The sequence below is a fragment of the Buteo buteo genome, chromosome 11, assembly GCF_964188355.1.
Source record: "Buteo buteo chromosome 11, bButBut1.hap1.1, whole genome shotgun sequence".
Classification (NCBI taxonomy): Eukaryota; Metazoa; Chordata; class Aves; order Accipitriformes; family Accipitridae; genus Buteo; species Buteo buteo.
In genome coordinates, this window is record NC_134181.1 from 23199235 (window position 1) to 23218040 (window position 18806).

Consider the following 18806-nt stretch of genomic DNA (forward strand, 5'->3'; position numbering starts at 1 on the left):
ATTCAGTTTGCCTCCCCCTTGACCCCTGTTTTGTTCTTAGTGTTGCTGTGGCTCTTCATGGAGAACTTGAGACCATTGAGGTTTCTAGTTAAACCACTCAAATTATTCAAGAATGGCTGAAGGAAGCCTTGTGATTTCTTAGAATGGGTCTGAGTACTTGCTTTTACATGATCATTGCTTATAGTCCTCTTTTTCTTGCCTGTTTTCCTTGTATTTTGTACTTGTACTTTGTTGGGTCCTCTTCAGGACTGAACACCATGGAAACCTTTGAGTACTGTTTGATAAGAGTTTTGGGATAAAAGTGGTTATTTAAGTAATTTAATCAAAGAGGTACCAAAATGTATACTTGGTTCAACATTTAATACTTTTTATGGAAATTTGGATCTGTTAATGCTAATTCTGCTAGATTGGTAATGGCAATACCATCTATACCGTGTCCTGGTGGAGTTACTCAATGAAGAATTAGTATATAACCCAACTCTGCTTGCCATTCCACATTTAAACCTTTCCCCTGGCTAGCCAGGAGGAGATTTAACTTGTCAGGAATTTTATTTTATTTTATTTGTGCAGTAAGTATAACCCAGATTGAATAGGACCTAAATCTTCATTTTGGTGTGTGATCTGCATATAGATAACTGTAGTACCCATAAGGACATAAAGACATCACTTATTTAGTACCTGCATAAATTATAGAGTGTGGTGATTAATTTTTGTATGTCAGGTTAAGGAAAATACAGGGTCGATACTCATTTATTTTTGAATAAATAAATGTGCAATCCCCAAAACCATTTATGGAAACACCTCCAGGACTTAGTTACACATGCAGTCCTTCAGCTGGCTGTGCCAGTTCCTATCCACGAACTTGCTTACAATTCTGGTACCCTCTCATTTATCCTAGCAAACCAGTTTGTGGGGCTGCATGTGAACTGGGTCATGTAATTGGGTTAATAATAATGGGTGGGGGGCACTGCTTGATTTTGGGGTTGTTATTAGCTTGGATCTGTTTTGTTGCCCAGTTGATCAGACAGGTAGTGCAGGTTGAAACAACTCCTCTGTAAAACTTTATTCTACAGAAACATGTGGGTAACAGTGGTCTGAGATTATTTTTGATACAATCAAATATTACTCTATGTGCTGAAAACCTTAATTAAAGACTGAGCGTTCCTTCCAATTAACAGTTATCCAGCTGGTCATGGAGACTTTTTTATGAAGGAGCATCTTGCTAGGGCATACTGGGCTGAAGCTAGCTTGGCTGGCTGTATCTCTCTAATTTTTTATCTGTCTCTGCCTTTTTTCAAGTTGTTTCAAGGTGATGGCTGGATACCTTTTCTTTTGGTGTTTAGTCAGATGATATTTGAACTCCACTGGATTTTTTTTTTTTTTTGCACTGAGCTTTGTTTCATTCAGTCACATAGTGAAGCATTGAAAACAAATGTCAATGAAAGCATATGCTTGTTTTACTGTTACCCATCTGATACCTTATAGTCCAAATGATCAAGGGACTGAAGGTTTGTGAAGCTACTGAGCTCAGAAGGGCTATTAGCTATTATTAGAAGTGCTGTCTGCTAGTAGTAGCAATGCCCAGGCTATGGAATGGTGTCATGAGGGAAAACTCAAAGGTGGGTGATGGAGGAGAATCTTATCTTGGGAAATTTCTGGGCCAAATGCCTTCTAGCTGTGTCTGGTTTGTTGCTGGTGATACCTTAAAGAGGCTGTGATGTGTGTGCCATGGTTATTAATGCCCTAGAGTATGATAGGATGAGAGCATCTACAGAGACCCTCTTGGTGGTAGTGGTGGAAGTTACCTGAAATCAAAGGACAGTGACTTCTTGCAAAGAAAATGTATTGTAGAGGACTCCAGTGGTAGTCTGAAGTAGAGGCCACCAGAAGGTCATTCACAGTAAATCGAGGGGGATGCTGTTAATCACTCCAAAATACAAAGGTACGTGAAAGATTGAAGCAGAGAGAGCCTCTGACCTGCGGTGGCTGTAGGAGGAGAGCTGCGATCCTACCACTGCTGTCTCTGCCTCCCCAGGCTGAGCAAACCCTAGATGTATATTGAGTAAGACATGCTGGAGCATCTAGGAAAGTGTCCTGTTGCTTAAACGCAGGTTACTTGGGAGCAGTTAGCAATGCCAAAACTCTGAGGTTCAGTAGGAGCTGAGGGGATAAAACAGCCTGAGAACTGCTTCAAAACCTTCACTTGGGTAGCCTTGTTGTTGCCAACTTAACTAGGTTTTGACCTGAAAATGTAATTTGTATCTGTCTTCAACACCCTAAGAGGTTATCGGTATGTTTAGAAATTGCAGGTTTTAGTGCTGCATAATGGAAGAAATGAGAGCAGAGTGGGTCAGTGTGTTGGTTCAGCACTGGAGTTAGTGATCCATTTGTGCAGAATGGATTTTTAGGGGAATTCCTCACCACTTGAGAGCTCCTCTGAATGGGTGAAGATTATTGTGGAGCTTAGAACAGTGGTGGGTAATAAACATACACTGCCAAGAAAAAGATACGATAGATTTAAGACTTCTGGCGTTTGTAAGTCACAGCCTTTTGGATTTGTGTACATGAGTGTCTTATTTTTGGAAGTGGGGTGGTTTTTTTTTTAAGTGAATCTCCTGGTTGTCACCACTTGGTGTACTTTTATTTACATCTTCAATTGTGCTACCCTTGTTTCTTCTAAACTAAACTGAAAGATGTGCTCCAGGATCACAGTTAGTGCACTCTGGCCACTAATAACTATTCATTCCACAGGATAAGGCTAAGTAATACAAGGTACCCATCCCCATTTAAAAAAAAAAATTAAAAATCTCATACTGGAGAAATTGCCCTGAGACTGATTGAAACTGGTTGTTTCATTCTTGAATCTGCTCTTGCTGTGCTGCACCATGTGCTATTTTCAAAGTAGCTTTCGATTTTTTAATTTTTTTTTTAATTAAAGTCCAAATGAAGGCCATACTAAAGAAATGGATAAGAAATTTGGGCTTCTTATAATAAAACAAAAGGATTTCCTTTGAACTTAAGCTTTCACGTATTTTTATTGTAAGAATTTATCCCATATGGAACCAATTTCCTGTGTTCAGTGTATGTAAAATTTCATCATAGGAAACTAATCTGAGAAATGCTCATTTTCTGTTTATTCTGGGCATACCTGGTTTATTTATATTGCTTCTTTTTCATCTTCACTCTCAAGTCTATGTATGTATGGTACCTGACCAAATTTTAAATGCACCATGGGTGCCTTGCTGCATCTCTGTTGAAGAATCATGATCTCCGAGTTCCTCTGGCATTACTTAACTCACCTTCATCTTGTTTTCTCTTCCTGCTTCCACTCTCTGCAGATCAGTAACACCCTTTAAAAAGGTTGTTCTTTCTCAAAATTGTATGATCTTTATTAAAAAAAAATAAAAATCTACATATCTTTGTGAATCTTGTGTTTTGTGATTGACCTATCCGCTACCAATCAAGGTCTGCCAAGCTCCAGTTAATTGCTCAGTCATCTTCTCATCCTGCGTAAGCTTTCTCACTTTCCAGTCAGTTTTTTAAGATCCTAGTTTGCATGCTGAGGTCACCTGAATTTGTATGAAAATTCCAGCTTGAATATTGAAATGGATTTGATGCGTTTGCTATTAATTCATTCATATCCCATCTTCAGCTCCTAGAAGAACTGGAAGTTCATTCTTCCACATTCTTCAATTTTTCACATATCAATAGTGGGCTTTCTGACAAAGTTTGGGTTTGCAAGATCTAAGTTTGGAGACATCCAAAGTTAAAACTTGCTGGTATACAATTAAAAGAATTAACTGGGTGTACTGTGTGTGGGTGCATTGTGGTATGGGAGGGGAAGGTTGTAGACTGGATTTGTGTACAAGGATGGCTGTGATGGTTTTGTTATACGCGTTATGTGAATGGATATTTTAGATCAGATTGTGTTGTTAGGGCATTTGAATAACCTGAATTCAGATCAGCCATTCTTTTAAAATGTTTATATTCTTTTGAAATCAGTAGTTTGCAAGATTTTTGTTTTTGAGGAGCATAGTAGCGTTTATCTTCCATGCCACTCCTTTGTCTGGGCATGGTGTCTTGCATGGGGCTGGCCTTGTGTAGGGAAAAAGCTTTTATGGACCCTGGCAAAAGTGGTCAGCTCATGTCTTGCTTACCCATAATCAGCACTAGAAAAAGAGCATGATGTCCACAACACCTGCAGAAGGGAAGTTGTGTAGGGGCATGGAGAAGTCCAGCTTAGGAAGCTTGAGCTGTCCTGTTGGGTAGATCCTTAACCAACTTTCACTACAAACACACTCAGCAGGAATTGCAAGAAATGCACAAATTTGTATGTTAGTTTATGTACCATTCCCTCCTTCTTCCCAACAGGTCTTGTTTTTTGGAGTCGTCGTGCTGAAGTGTGGTGTGTAGGATCTGTAGTTTATAGTGGATGGACTCGCACAGCTTTTATAAGCTGTCAATAATCAGCAAAATGAGAAATGCTGAACTGGCAGTTTTATTTGTACCTGGAAGCACGTGCAATTTCTTTCTTTACCCTCACAGCAGCCAAAGCCTCCGTCCCCATGCACTTCTGTGTTCTGCTCATTAGGTGTGCCTCCCCTAATTAGGTTATCTTGCACATAGCTGGATACAACTTCTTTAGGTGTGGCATGTTTTAAAACATGAGCCTTCTGCTAAGAGCTGATACTAGGCAAGTTGGCATGGCATGGAGGAGTTAGACAGATATCTTAAGTACAGTGCATGACACGCGCTGAAGAGTGACAACAGAGTGGTGATGATCAAGTCCTCAAATGAGGTCAGACCTGACACTCCTCAAATATGGCCAGACCTGACACTCTCTATCAGGTGTGTTCAGAGCTGAAGAGTAACAAAACCAGCTCCCGAACCACAGAATTGGGGTGAATAACCTTCTGAATTTAGGTTAAATTTAATCTCATGTTTTATTTATGGCTATTTATGTGAACATTAGGATTGTATAAAGTAAAAGTTACTGCCTTTTTCCCCTTCAGACCCACTTCAGTTCACGTGTTTGCTTGTATTGATTGCATTGATTGCCCTGTCTGCAGCCAGAAAAACTGCTGTCAGCCATTTGGTCAGGTTTTTAGGGAGGCATTGTTTTTATTTTCTTTCGTTCTTTCTTTTTCTTTTTCTTTTGGTCTTTTCAGTTAGACTAGCTTTTGGGCACACAGACTTGAGGTTTGAATGGAGGAGGCAGATTGAAAGCTCAACTTTCAGTAACTATGCTTCACCCTGGAATATTTGGGAGAGTGCTTAGCCACATCATTCAAGCTGAACAAAACCATGAATCAGTATTTCAAGGCAGTAACCCTGACCTTGGAAGATTAATCAAAGAAAGTGTTTCCATTTGGCTATTAAGTGCTCAGGCATCAGTGTGGGTGAGTAAGTGATTCTTACTCAGAGGGTATGGCTGTCCTGTGCTTTTCCATGCCCTGATTTCTGTGCCATAACTCTTCTGGAGACGGATTGGCTCCTTGTAGAGGTCCTGCACTCTTTTCTCATGCAACATGTTCCCAGAAATGTATGATACAGGTATGCTGGAGCCTGCCTTTGCGTGGAGCTTTCTGTCATCCAACAGGTTGTGTTCGTTTTGTGCCATGTGAAAACAGAGCTTCCAAAGCAGAGTGGAGATGGCATTGCATAGTGGGGTTTGTGATTTGGCCTTCACCAATACCGCAGGTTGCATCTCCAGTTGTACACAGATTATGGACAATCCAGGTAATTTTAGTGACAGTTAAGAGTTGACTAGCAATTTAGAGACAGCAGTCTAGCTGTCAACAAGAGTTGTAATCAGCACTCCTTGTTTTTCAGGTTAAAAAAAATTTCTTTAGAGTGGCTGTACCTATTATTTGAGTCTTTCAGATAAAAGGTAACATCAACACAAAACTAAATTTCCCTACAACTCAAACTGATAGATAGCAGCTATTTTTACTGATGGATAAATATGATCCTCTTCAGAAAACCCTGTTGCTTTACCTTAATTGATGTGGAAAGTATTTAAGGAGCTTCAGTTTAGAATCTAGAAGGCCTTTTTGCAACCCCTTAACATCATGAGATGCACTTCTTCTGGAAGACTTCTCTCTCTATAAGGTCTTGTGTTTGTATAAATATTTTTTTGTTCATAATTTTCTTACCTCTTTAAATACCATTTTAGGGATTGTTTTTAATAGTTGCTAGATGCTAGCCCCTTGCATTCTGTAGTGAGCTCTAACATTGCTTTCGGCTGAGTCATTTAACTGCCCTGCCTCAGTGTCTCTGTAAAATGATTCTTGCCCGTTACCTTGAAAGATTTTTCTCAAGGTGTCTTAATATTTTATAAAGATGTTCTTGTCCATCAGCCACAAGTTGAAAAGTTAGCCTGTAAATGAACATGTGAATTATTTAGTATGTTGAGATTGGAAGCCTGTCTATGTGATAAGCTTTTGTATCCAACTTGTTCTTTACCCCTGCCACTTAATAGATAAATGGCAAAACTCCTCATCGGACTTTTTTTTCATCCCAGTCCTACATTGTTTTGCACCTCTGCTCTTCTCCCCACCCCCTCCAGTGTAGTGTGTCAGGGAATATAATAGGTATAATAGTACAGTGGTGGCCTGATCATGCTAGAGAGCTTTTTGAACCTTGCCTTTGTAGTTAGAACCAACCTGTTTTGTAGTTGTGTTTTAACCATGTTGTGCTCTTTACAAGGCTATAAATGGCTTGTAGCACATCTTGACCTCTCTGGTATAGGGAAGACCAGATCATGTTCTGACTCTGGCAGAAGATAACCCATCAAGCTTGTAAGTTAGGAGGGCTTGCCATCTTTATTCATTCAAGGAAGTAGAATTTTTATCTTGATTACTGTATTCTGTGGTGAGGTGCATGCTAAGTAATAGTGAAATGGGTTCATTAAAAATCTCTGGGGCAGGTGGAACAGACCATTCCTGTTGACAAGGTATTGCCTGTGTTGCAGCCATCCAAAGCCTTCTGGTTTTGTTTTTTCTCTTTATGAGTCAATGGGTAGTGTCACTTTTATATAATTAAGTGCAGGCTGTGGTTTGATGTTGTTTTGAAGGCTGGTTAACATGCAGTAGCTGTCAAGTGGTAGGAGTTGCTGATCTGGTCTAAAAATTGCCATGCCAGATCAATATTGTTAAAAGGAAATTTTACAGTGTTACTTTCTGCTTATAGTCTCTGCGGTGGATCAGGCAATGCTTGTTAGCACCCACATTCTGCTGGATCTCCCAAACTCTTGCAGGCCTTTTTAGCTGTCTTTTTTGGAGTCTTTTTGATCTTTGGGTCACTGTGTCCTTTTGTTCCTGCTTGCTGTTAATATGAGAGATGCCTGTGATTCCTTTTTTTTTCTTTTTCTTTTTTTTCCCTCTCCTTTGGATGCTTGCCACATTTAAGTCCTTCTACCATGAGATTTGATCTGAGCTTTGTCTCTTTTACAGTTGCAAGTACTTTATTCAAAAACATGGAATAGCCTCTGAGCCAAACCTACAGCCAGGCCTGCCAAGAGTCCTGCACTCTTTGATTAGCATCATCTGGTGTTGCTCTGTAGGGGACCAAACCGGCCATGGATGAATCTGCTTGATCTGCTGGGAACTGGAGTGAGAGGGAGGCCGCTGTAAGCAGTCCCTCGTTGGGATGCATGCAGTGATGTGGTGCACTGCACCATTACCTTGTACGTGACTCAGCATGGTACTACTAAGACTATGGGACCTGAGTACGTCCAAGCCCTGCTTTAGGAAGTTTGTCCTCCATGGGGTGAAATGGTTTTATTTTCTGTATACGCATTGGTCCTGTAGTGCAGTGTTTGGGCTTCTACTGCATTCAAAGTCATTTTGCCACCTTGCAGAAGAAGTAGAAGCTCTTATGAGAAAGAAAAAGTTGGGGTATTACTAGGTAGGGCTTCTTCATTTCCTGGTGTCCCTAGGTAAGTGGGTTTTGGGGACTTGTTTTCTTTTTTCTTTTTTTTTTTCTTTTTCTCTTTTTTCTTTTTCCCCTTGACATATTCTAGGCAGATGTCCAGGCCCTTGAAGTTCTGCCAGGAAGATGCTGTAATATGCTAAGCGCACTGTTCCCCGGTCCTATTCCTGTCCTGCAGCTGGTGTTGTGACTGTACCTAGATAGTTGTTCCATGTGTGGACTGTACCTCCCCTATTTCCACCACCCGAAATCTATAGCATAAGTTGCTGTGGCCACTGAGCAGTGGTTATTTTTGTAGGCTGGTTATAGAAATAGAAGGATGTGTTGCAACAGTAATAGTTGATTTGATTCTGGAGCATGGTTGAATGAAGAAGAACAAAGTTACCTCCTTGCTCTCACCCAAGCATCTGATGTTTGTGCAACTTTGTATGGTTTTGGATAAATGCTATAAAACTGAACTACAGCTGAGATACTGCAGCTTGGGCAGATGCTTCTTGGGGCAACAGGCTTTTCTTGACCAGGCATTTAGCTTCTAAGGCTGTAGGAGCACAGGTGCTTGCTCAGCCTTCCCTTTGCTAGGGGCAGAGGCATGCTTTCACTGCTCTGGGCTAACGTACACCAAAGGCACATCCACTGGGAGAGCCAAGACCACTGGAAGATGGTAGAGCAGTTGAAAGAAGGTGGTTCTGCTTCTGCTGTGATAACAGCTTCTTTCCCATATTTATTTTTGTCCTGTCCCCTCAGACACCAGTCCCTGCATGGGACTGCTCTGCCCAGGACATTGTAGAAGCAACTCTGAACAGCAACATCCTAATTCTCCCTGCACCATATTCGTCTGTTCAGCCTCGGTCTAATGTACCTTCCCCTCCACTGACATCATGCTCTGCTGCTGCCAAAGACCCATAGCTGGCTGGGCAACAGCAGCCTGCACGGTGCAGTACTTGGGAAATGGTCCTGCCTCCAGCCAGAGCGTGGTCTGGTCCAGCATCGACTCTGGGCTCTGTAGCTGCCTCCACCCTCAACATCCCAGCCCCCAAACACTGTACAAGCAAAGTTTGTACATCTGTTTCTGCTGGACTTTGGATTCAATAAATCTTACTAAAATTATTTTGTTTGGTTTATTTCAATGTGTTGACACAAGTTCTTGTCCGTCTGCAGCTAGAGTTGGCACACTACTTGCCCTGGCATGGGCAGCTGTGGGAAGCTAGGATTGCTGGCCAGAGGAGTGGGAAGAGGAATGCCACAGGCAAAATACTGGACAAGAACAGGGAGGGGAGAAAAATGAGAAGTGTTTCAAAGTACAAAAGAGAGAAAGTAGGTACAGATAAAATTTGGGAAGATGCAGACACTGCAAAGACTGTCGAGCAGTCACTGGGGTCTGTCCTGAAGTATAAGCCTCCAAGCTCTCACATTACACAGGATACGACAGCCACAAACCCTATTTACAAATCTTCAGATTCTTTCTGAGGAAACTCCATCTCTTCATATGGCCAAATGCATACTTCACCAATACCTGGTTGGAGGTCAGTTTATCACTGAATTTGTTGTGCGCAAGGCCCTGCCCTTTGCAGCAGCTTTTTCACCAGGTACCGATTACCTTGAATGTGTGGGCTGAGCTGCAGTGGAACATATTTCTCCCCTCGAATGTGCATGGGCAGGGAATGGTCCATGTGTCAATCATAAAGCCCATCTGTCTGCCATCATTTTAAGCCTAGCAAGTGGCAGAGTAGGAAGAGTCCGAGGTGACAGGCTGTAACTTACTGAATCAACCATCTTTTCCATGATCACTGGGCCTTACATGTCTGTCCTCTGGCATGCTATCAGAGGAGAACTCAGTACAGATCCCTGTGAATGTTGCCTTCCCCGTAATCCTGTGTCTGCTGGCAGGTGTGGCATGTTTGAACCTTGATGCATAGGGGGATGTCATCAGTTTGTGTTCTTCTCCGTACTCTGCGGAAGGAGCAGCAGGCCAGCAAAGACCTCTTGCTCTTGGTAATTTCCATCAGGGCATCCTGCCCTTCCTTGCCTCTGTTGTATATGGCCTGATGTTACATGCTTTCAAAGTTGAGCAGCGTATCCAGGTCCTAGTGTTCCCACATGTGTGATGCCAGTTTTACCCAGTGCCTACCAGAGGAGGTTCTGTGCACATTGCTGACACTCTTTAAATGGAAAGCTAAAATGATGTGTTATTTCCACAGTGCTAAGAGGTAAATGATGTCCCAGCCCCATAGTACCACTTCCCAGTTGCTGCTTTGTGAGGCAGAGCCTGATCTCAGAAACAGAATATAGGCCCATCACAGGATCTGCCTATAAGTCAAGAGTAAAGCAGGGCTGACACTGAATGGGCAAGGTGGGATTGAACAGGCATGGACGTGGGATAATTAGGGGTACTAGTAGCACACTTCATCTATCTCCAATGCTCTCTTCAGAGCGAACATTTATGATTTGATCCTGTAACTGTGTCCTGAAGTAACTCAAGTCTTTTCTGCCACACGGTCTGGTATTGCATAATTAGGCCTGTTTATCAAGCATTGGCAATGGAACTTGCTGTTCATTTTTTTTCACTGTGTGTTGGGATCAGGACAGTCTGCCGAGAAGATCAATGTATCTGCTTTTTCTTGTTAGCGGGCCAAACAGAACTTCAGTTTGGTGTTGAACATATAAAAAATGTCCTCCCGAGCCCTAGTCATGGTTTCTGGTTTTCTTTCTTCCCATTCTCTTATTGATTGCACAGTCTGAGCTATTCTGCATCTGTCTGGCTGTTAATAAATACTATACATATATTTTGGGTTTGGTGGTTGAAGTGTTCAATTTAAAAGTACGTCATTTTAACCTCTTTTTGTTGACTAGCTGCTGAGGTCCTACCTGCAGAGTGGTTCTGCCTGTATATTTGCATGTTCAAAGTGCACTTGTCTTCAAAATGAGCTGTAGTGAAAACAGGAGCCTTAGGCAGGGTTTTTAGGTTCTGCTTTGACCACTGCCTTGGGACAAGTGGCCAAATCCTTTCTGTTCTCTGCCTGTCTCCTTTCTTTAAAATGACTTTGTGCTTTTGAAGAGAGGATGGGGAAGGAAAAGGAAGAAATGAGGGAACTGTTCTAACTGGACCCTCCAGCCACTCTAGCTGACTAGATTTCAGTCAGTAAGAGTATGGTCCTTCAGAGGTCCATGATCTGCTTTTTCTGAGGAAAAGCAAAGCACATTCTCCAATCTTGTTGTCCAGATTTCTGAAGTTTTGTAAGGAATCTGCACTTGTATTTGAGAATTTTTAGAGTTGGTCAACTGCACTTAGGCGTGAAGTGTCCATTGCTCTAGACATCAGCTATCACCAGAAGTGGGATGTTATTTAAACCCCATAGCCTTGTTGGAATGAGTTACTGGTCAGAAACTGTTCATGCATGGGTGCTCCCAGGGTTTTCTTAGAAGCAGCTGCCTCCGCCTCACCAGCCCAGGATGGACTGCTCTAGCTGTTGAGATTTGCGAGCCACTGAGGGTGGTACGGTGAAAGGTGCTGGAGAGGAGCTGTGGCAGCGAGCTGAGGCTGAAAGCACTGGCGGTGAGATGGCAGATGAGGATCCGCGCAGAGAGAGCATTGTCACAAGAGTGTTGATGTGTTTTGGAGTGATTACAATAGCTTCATGGAAACATCAGTTCAGTGGTAAAAAGGATAATAAAGGGGAAAATGCTAGGATTAACTGGCAGAGGGCTAGGGAACAGTACAGAGAACAGCTACAGCCTGCTTCCCTTCTCCATGCTGCACCTTCATCTCCATTCTCAAAAGCAACACTATAAATCCAGAAGAGGTTCAGATGATCATGGTCAGAAATGCAGGAAATGGCTAAATAAGCCAGGAGTCATCAGTCTGGAAAAGGGATGATTATGTTTAGGAGACATATTTTCATGCAGCTTGCAGTTATACTGTGAAACTCCTTGTTGCAGGATAGAGTGGATGGTATGAATGTGTACATGTGCTTAAAGGAGGATTGGACAGTTTAATGGAAAGAAAATCCTTTGAGGAGTACTAAGTGAACAGAATCTCCATCTGGCTCAGTATGTCTCTATGCTGTGGGTGATTGGAAAGTGGTAATGCTGTTCAGTAAGAGCATGATACATGCATGTCCTATGCTTATGCTCTCACTTCTAAAAGAGGATCCTTATGTGGGTTGACCCCAGTATCCTGTATGGCCAGCCTTTTTAAGAATATGCAGATAAAATCTCATCACTGCCTTCTGGGTCACAATGGTGGCTTCTGGAAGTACTTGAGTACAAGTGGTCCAAAGGTTAAAATGTCCAGCGAATTTGCAGGTGTAAGTGTGGGGAAGGCATATAGGAAGTCTGATTCAGCCCTTATTAAAGCAGTGCTAGATTTTGTAAAGGAAGAAAGAAGCTATTGAATAACTGGAGGTGTGAATAGTGTTGTGGGAGTCAAAGAAAAGGTTGTAATATCATAGACCTATTACTAGGTGGCGATAGTAAATTGTTAATGATGCAGAAAAGTCCCAAATTTCCAGCAAGTGTTTTTGTATTTGGAGGGAAGTTGGAGAATGTATTTGCAAAATACATGTGATGAGTTACTCCCCACTCTGCTGGTAATCCAAGATAATGCCAAACACTTTCAATAGGGATACACTATTTAAATCAGTAGGCCCAGATAACTTTGACCTAGAAGTATTAGAAATGCTGGCTGTTATTTTTAATTCAGATTATTAGGAAATTCCAGAAGACTGGCTGAATTTGGCCAGTGCTGGAATGACCTGTATGCCATTGCCCTCATGTTTATTCAGGGCAGAATTTTAGAAATACTGATACATTATTTGATTAATAAATAACTAAAGGTTAGGCATATAATTAACGCCACTCAGCTTATGTTTATGGTGAGTGCAGTAAGTTCTCTCAATACAAATCTGGCTTGTTTTTTTAAGATGGCCCTGGTGATTTGATAAGGCTGACAGTCTAGATTTAAAACACTTAGTGTTGTCTCAGGACCAGATTCAGCACTGCACAACATTTGAGTTGAAAATGTTAACTCTGTATATCATTAGCAAAGTGCTGGGTGAGCGAGATTTCCTTAACTGGTGATAATAGTGGTTGTCTGTGGAGAATAAGATTCAGATCAAGCTTTTTTGCAGGCACTGTTGCAATACATATGAAATTTGACACTGCCCTCAAAGCCTTTATTCAGTCACTTCCTATTGGAGTTCATCTCATCAGTGCGTTCATAACCACCTTTGGTGGTACAGCAAGTACTGATACTGTGAAGCAAAATGTCTTACAGGAGCAGGAGGAAGTTTTTTCCAGTATGATCAGTCGTGATCTGTAGGTAATGAAACATTTTTTTTTCTTATACTACAGAATCTGTAGTGTCTGCATTGGCACAAGTATTTTGTGAAGTTGTCCTCATGGTTGGGCATGCTGTTGCATTTCTCATAGTAGCCTTACCTGGTGCATGATGTGTAAGCATCTGAATACTTAGACATAACTGATAACAAATTCTTACTAAATGCTTTGTAATGCCAGGAATTTTTGTATGCAGAAGAGCTAGAAGTTTGTATTTGGATTGTATTATTAAGTAGCTTAAGAGATAAATTGATGAGAGTTAGCATCTGAAGTTACCAACAGCTTCATTAGAGAAGTTCTGAACTGACACACATGTAACAGGTCTGGTTTGGGGGAGACTAAAATAATAGGTCAGCAACAGCAGCCTTTCACAGGCCAGCAGCAGAGAAAATAAAAGGGATAGTGGAAAGGAGCCACAGTGTTAAAAACTCAGTATTTCAATGATATTTTTACTGGACGGAGTCTTAGTGGAAGTTTGACAACAGACTCTAGAGCCCCTATCACTCCCTCCTTTGTTTTTGGCAACCCGATTTGGCATCATTTTTGAGCTTGCTGAGGGTGCTGTCTGTGCTGTTGTCTCTGTCTTTCATGGAGATATTAAACAGGACTGGTGCTACTGTCAACAGCTTGTTTGGAGCTGGTCCGAGGGAAGATGGAGCTGACTCTTGGGACATCTCAGTCTGTTGCTGTGGATGTGTGGGACTTAACAGAGGAAATTATTCACCATTTCTAGACTAGGATTTGCTAGAAGTCCTTCACACCTTTCACTCCCAAACTTTGCCCTGAGGTCCAAAATCTTGGACCATGGCGTGTTTCAGTCTTGCTCCATTCCCTGACTTTCCCCTTGGCATTCATGTGGTGTGGTGCAATAAACGGAGGGCCTTGGGCATGCAGCGAATGTTTCATGCTTTTCTGAGAAACCCTGAGCATGTGGGTCCATTGATGATAAGACACCTGAGTACATGTAGCTGGGCACCATTTTACGGGATTAAATTTCTAGTGCCCTCATGTTGTTGTTGTTTTTGTAGAATCATGGCTTGCGGAAGTGCTCCAGCCCACCTTCATGGGACTCCTCTCTGTGGTTTGCAGTCATTTTTTGCCTTATTGCAGGATGCGTGCTTTCTACTTTTCAACGCTTCTCCTCTCAAAGTCTTTGCATTTCTTCTGCAGTCCTTTTGCCAAAATCATGCCTCCACATTTAACAGATTCTGCACTACCCTTAGGTTGTATAAGGTCAGTAGATGGTCAAAGCACCTTCTTTTGCTTCTGCTTCAGTGGGCATGGTCTGTCTAAGGATCCAACCATATCTGCTTAAAACACAGGGGGTTGTTATTAATGTTGTGTCTATCTCAGACTTTTTGATAGAAGTACATCTCTCTGTGAGATGTAGTTTTGATTGTGTAATTCATAGGAATGCTCTAAAGAGCTGGAGAAAATCCTGGTTCTTCTGGAAGTCTTATAATAAGACAGAGTGTGTCATGCTTTCTTTAAACTCTTCAGTAAGAGGACTGTTCCTCATGACTCCCTACCTGCTGTAGCTGGTCTCCTAAGAGAAGAAAGGATAAGCCATCTTGAGCAGTAGTGGCAAATGAAGTTGGCCAGCATGGGTTAGCAGATTCAGGTGGCATTCACTGAATCACTGTGTGGCCACAACCATGGGAGCACTGTCCTGTCCTCTGCAAGAGGGAGATGAGAGTCCTGAAAAGAGAAGACCAGTGTGTTGCCTGAAGAACATTTTAGCTTTTAAAGGATGCATTAATCTCTCTTCTTTGCGGTAGTTGGCAGTTATATCTGGCATTCCTACATGTAAGAAATTTACAAAAGAACTTAGAACAGAATTGGGATAGAACAGAAAAAAATTAGGAACTCAGAATGATGGAATTACTGTGAGATGTAGAAAAGAGCAAGTGGGCAGGGTGCAGTCCCTGAGCCCAGCTTTAACCCTAGGCACAGTGTTACTGACAGAAGAAATAAGATACTAATGTTAGAATTGGCCACTTTGAAAATTGCCCATTGACGTTTAAGGGTTGTGTTTTAAACTGTCCACAGAATGGGAAATGTTGTTGCCTAAGGGGAGCACAGAAATCCTTATAAACTGTTAGAAGGGAAGTGTAAATGTGAGAGTGCAAAAATTGCCTCAGGCCATTCAGTTATGCCTGTGAGCAGCACTTACGGACAAAGCTGCAATTGGACGAGAGTTATTTTATTAAATGGTTTTGCTGGAAGATTGTGTTAGTGCGAAACACAAATGTTTTACAAAGAGGAGCTTGTTTCACCGCAGGCAAGATAAAACAGAAACAGGGTTTTAATGTTTTTTTTTTTTTAACAAAAAAAATATTTGTCAGAATGACTTTTGGCAATCTGTTCTTTTCATTTCTCATAAGGGACAAATGAGGTTGAAACCCGAATGATGTGTTATGATTGGTAACCATTAATTTCTTTTCAGATACTGGTGTGTGAGAATTAATATCGGGATGAATCAGGAGTGGGAATCAAAATTTTGAACTTCCTACCAGAAAATTGTGTCCTGAGAGCTGTAGTTGCCATGTCGTTCTGCTAAACTGGCTTCATTGCTGACCTGTTCTTCTGTTTTGTCTTTTGCAGGATGGGATAAACATTCTTATGGGTACCACGGTGATGACGGGCACTCCTTCTGTTCTTCAGGGACAGGACAGCCCTATGGCCCTACATTCACCACTGGAGATGTGATTGGCTGCTGTGTTAACCTCATCAACAATACGTGCTTTTACACAAAAAATGGCCACAGTTTAGGTAAGTGAAGCAAGGTGTTCTCAGGAGAGGGATGCTCCTGCCCTTCTCTCACTGCTGCAGTTTAATACTTTGCATGTGTTGTAACTTGTGTCCCACATTTGTGGGTAAGATTTAAGAAATGGGAGAGAAAAAGGGAACTAAGCAGCAGTCAGGAGATGTAAACTGGCTCCAAGACATAAATACTTCCGGCACATAAAATGGTTTCTATGCTGCTCCATTTGTTTTAAGTAGGTTAGGATTGCACCCCCAGCTTTTGCTCCTTTCTTCTGCTACTGCACAGCCTGTGGGAGGATAAGATGGCTAATGGCTGGGCAGCAGGGAAATAAAGAAGTGGGAAGTTTAGCTAGTGTATTATTCAACTGACTACAAAGCCACTATATCAGTGCCTTTTCACTTCTTAAAGGGTCTTGTCTATCTGTAAGCCTTAACACGTTGGTCCAAGCATTCCCAAAGCTAGACGTTAATTCAGCATAAGAAGTCTTACTTAAGCACTGACCTGTAATTTGGTTCATTCCACAGTTATTTCAGTAGTTCCTCTAAAGTTAAAGGCTTCAAAATTTTGCCCAAATGAATCTCTCACAGATGTTTTCCTGGCATTCATCGTATCTGATTTGTCTAAAATAGAAAGTTGTGGCCATTGTCACCTAAAATGTCTTTCCCTTGGATGACATATTCACCCCAGATAAATTCTTATAGTTTGGGGTTTTTTTTGTCACATAAGACTTGCAGTAAATTTTGATAAGTTCGTCTCACTTTTTGCGCTGGAATTCATTTGGTTTTGTAGGGACAGGCACTCCTTTCCTTTGCTTCTCCTGACATTGCTGTGTCAATTCGTCTTTGTTGAATTCAAGATGAAGAAGCTGGTAGAAAAATACCCCACTCAAAACATTTATCTGAACAAAAGTTGGTTTGAGTTACTGGCTGGGCTGAAGGAAGGAGTGGGATTGGAGTGCAGTGTATGTCTGGAGAGTGCATAATTTCTGATGAGCTCTTGGGAAAAGTACTGGGCTCCCCCATACAAGAAAGAGATGGACATACTGGAGAGAGTCCAGAGAAGGGTCGTTAGGATGGTTAAGGCACTGGAGCATCTCTCCTAGGAGGGAAGGCTGAGAGAGCTGGTACTATTCAGCCTTGAGAAGAGAAGGCTCGGGGGGATCTCATCCATGTATATAAATACCTGAAGGGAGGCTGCAAAGAGGATGGAGCTAGACTCTTCTCAGTGGTGCCCAGTGCCAGGACCAGAGGCAATGGGCACAAACTGGAACACAAGAGGTTCCCTCTGAACATCAGGAAACGCTTTTTCACTGTGAGGGTGCCTGAGCACTGGCACAGGTTGCCCAGAGAGGTTGTGGAGTCTCCATCCGTGCAGGTATTCAGAAGTCACCTGGACACAGTTCTGGGCAAGCAGCTCTGGGTGGCCGTGCTTGAGTAGAGGGGTTGGACTAGATGACCTCCAGAGGTGCCTCCAACCTCAGCCAGTTTGATTCTGTGAAAGTAGCAAGCTGTACTACAGCTATAGCAGAGATACGGATCTGAGATGCGGGCTTTTCCCCTCAATCTCAAGAAAGCTCCTTCCTCTGAGGCAGATGCAGAAAGGCCTGGTGCTCATGCAGACAACTTCTTTTGGAAATTTCAGTTTTCCTCTAATTTCATACCCACTGTTTGTTGATTTGTGAAGGGATGGTTGCTTAGAAATGAGGCACGTGCCTTCTGAGAAACTTTCTAGATTGAGTCTGTGACTGTGCATTCAGCAACTAGTCCTGATGCTTTGCAACACGTCAAGAGGTCTTCAGCCCTGAATGGAAAAAAAAAATTCTTTGAGCATCCTTTGAGACTTGTTTTTAACATTCCAGTTTTATAAATGGAGCCTTGCTCAGAAGCCCAGTGGAGAGGTGCTCAGAGTTGAGTGTCTTATATGGCTTCATTTTTGAAATTATAACTATTTATCAGCCAGACCATGTGTGATACCGGGGGACTCCTAGTGAAGTCTTGCAGCTTACCACCTAGTGAGATCAGTCACTAGTGGAGACACTAGCAGTCATTTGTAGTCCATAAGTATTAGTTAATTGCCCAGATTTCTAATAGCTGGGTTATTTGAAATTTAACTCAGATTTGTGGACATAGCCCTTGTTAGTCCGGTACTGGGAAGACAAGCAGAGATGTGAAACCAACAGCTGATGGTGTAGAGCAAGAGCTATTTCTTAGGAATGAGTCAAGTTCACCATACAGTAGCAACTAAGGTGCTGAAATAGTTAAAAATATTTCACAAAATCTCTCTTTTTAGTTTCTGCCCTTGATTTTGAGTGTGTATTTACACAGAAGTAGTATAGTGGTTTGTGCTGTGCTCCTCTGGCTGTTTTCCTTTGTTTGAGTGGGTGGTTTTCCAGCTTCACTGTTTTTTACCCTGACGGTGCTGTTGCTTTTTGTCACAACAAAAGTGTATCGGTCAGGAAGAGGCCAGGTCTTCTATTTAATGAATACAAATTTGTTCATTTGAAATTCAATTTCTTTTTAGAGACCAAGAGTCTGCAGAGTAGAAGGGGTGTCAGTTGAAAAGTTGTCCTTTGCTCTGTCCTCTGTTCTGTTCCCAGGGCTGTGTTGTGCCTGAGTGTCTGGACAGATGAAGCCAAACAAAGAGCACAGTTCAGTAACTTCTGTATTGCATTCATCATTACCATCCTCTGATTCTTTGCCTCATGTCCTGCTCAGAGATTTGTTTTGTTTGGGGCATTTGGAGGTCTTTACAGCAATAAGTTGCCTGGTCTTCC

General features: G+C 42.0%; 1 protein-coding gene across 7 annotated transcripts in view; it reads left to right on the forward strand.

Annotated features, from left to right (window-relative positions):
• Positions 1-18806, forward strand: part of RANBP10 (RAN binding protein 10) — an 87492-nt gene that overhangs the window by 29999 nt on the left and 38687 nt on the right. For 6 of the 7 annotated variants that reach the window (XR_012652235.1, XR_012652236.1, XM_075040506.1 and 3 more), the window contains exon 4: positions 15871-16038. Coding sequence is in view for 4 of the 7 variants with exons in the window: in XM_075040506.1 (XP_074896607.1) it covers positions 15871-16038 (168 nt within the window). In the remaining 3 variants the exon portion in view is untranslated. Of the gene's footprint in view, positions 1-15870; positions 16039-18806 lie in introns of those variants that run through there. The other variant, XM_075040512.1, reaches the window with a different exon arrangement.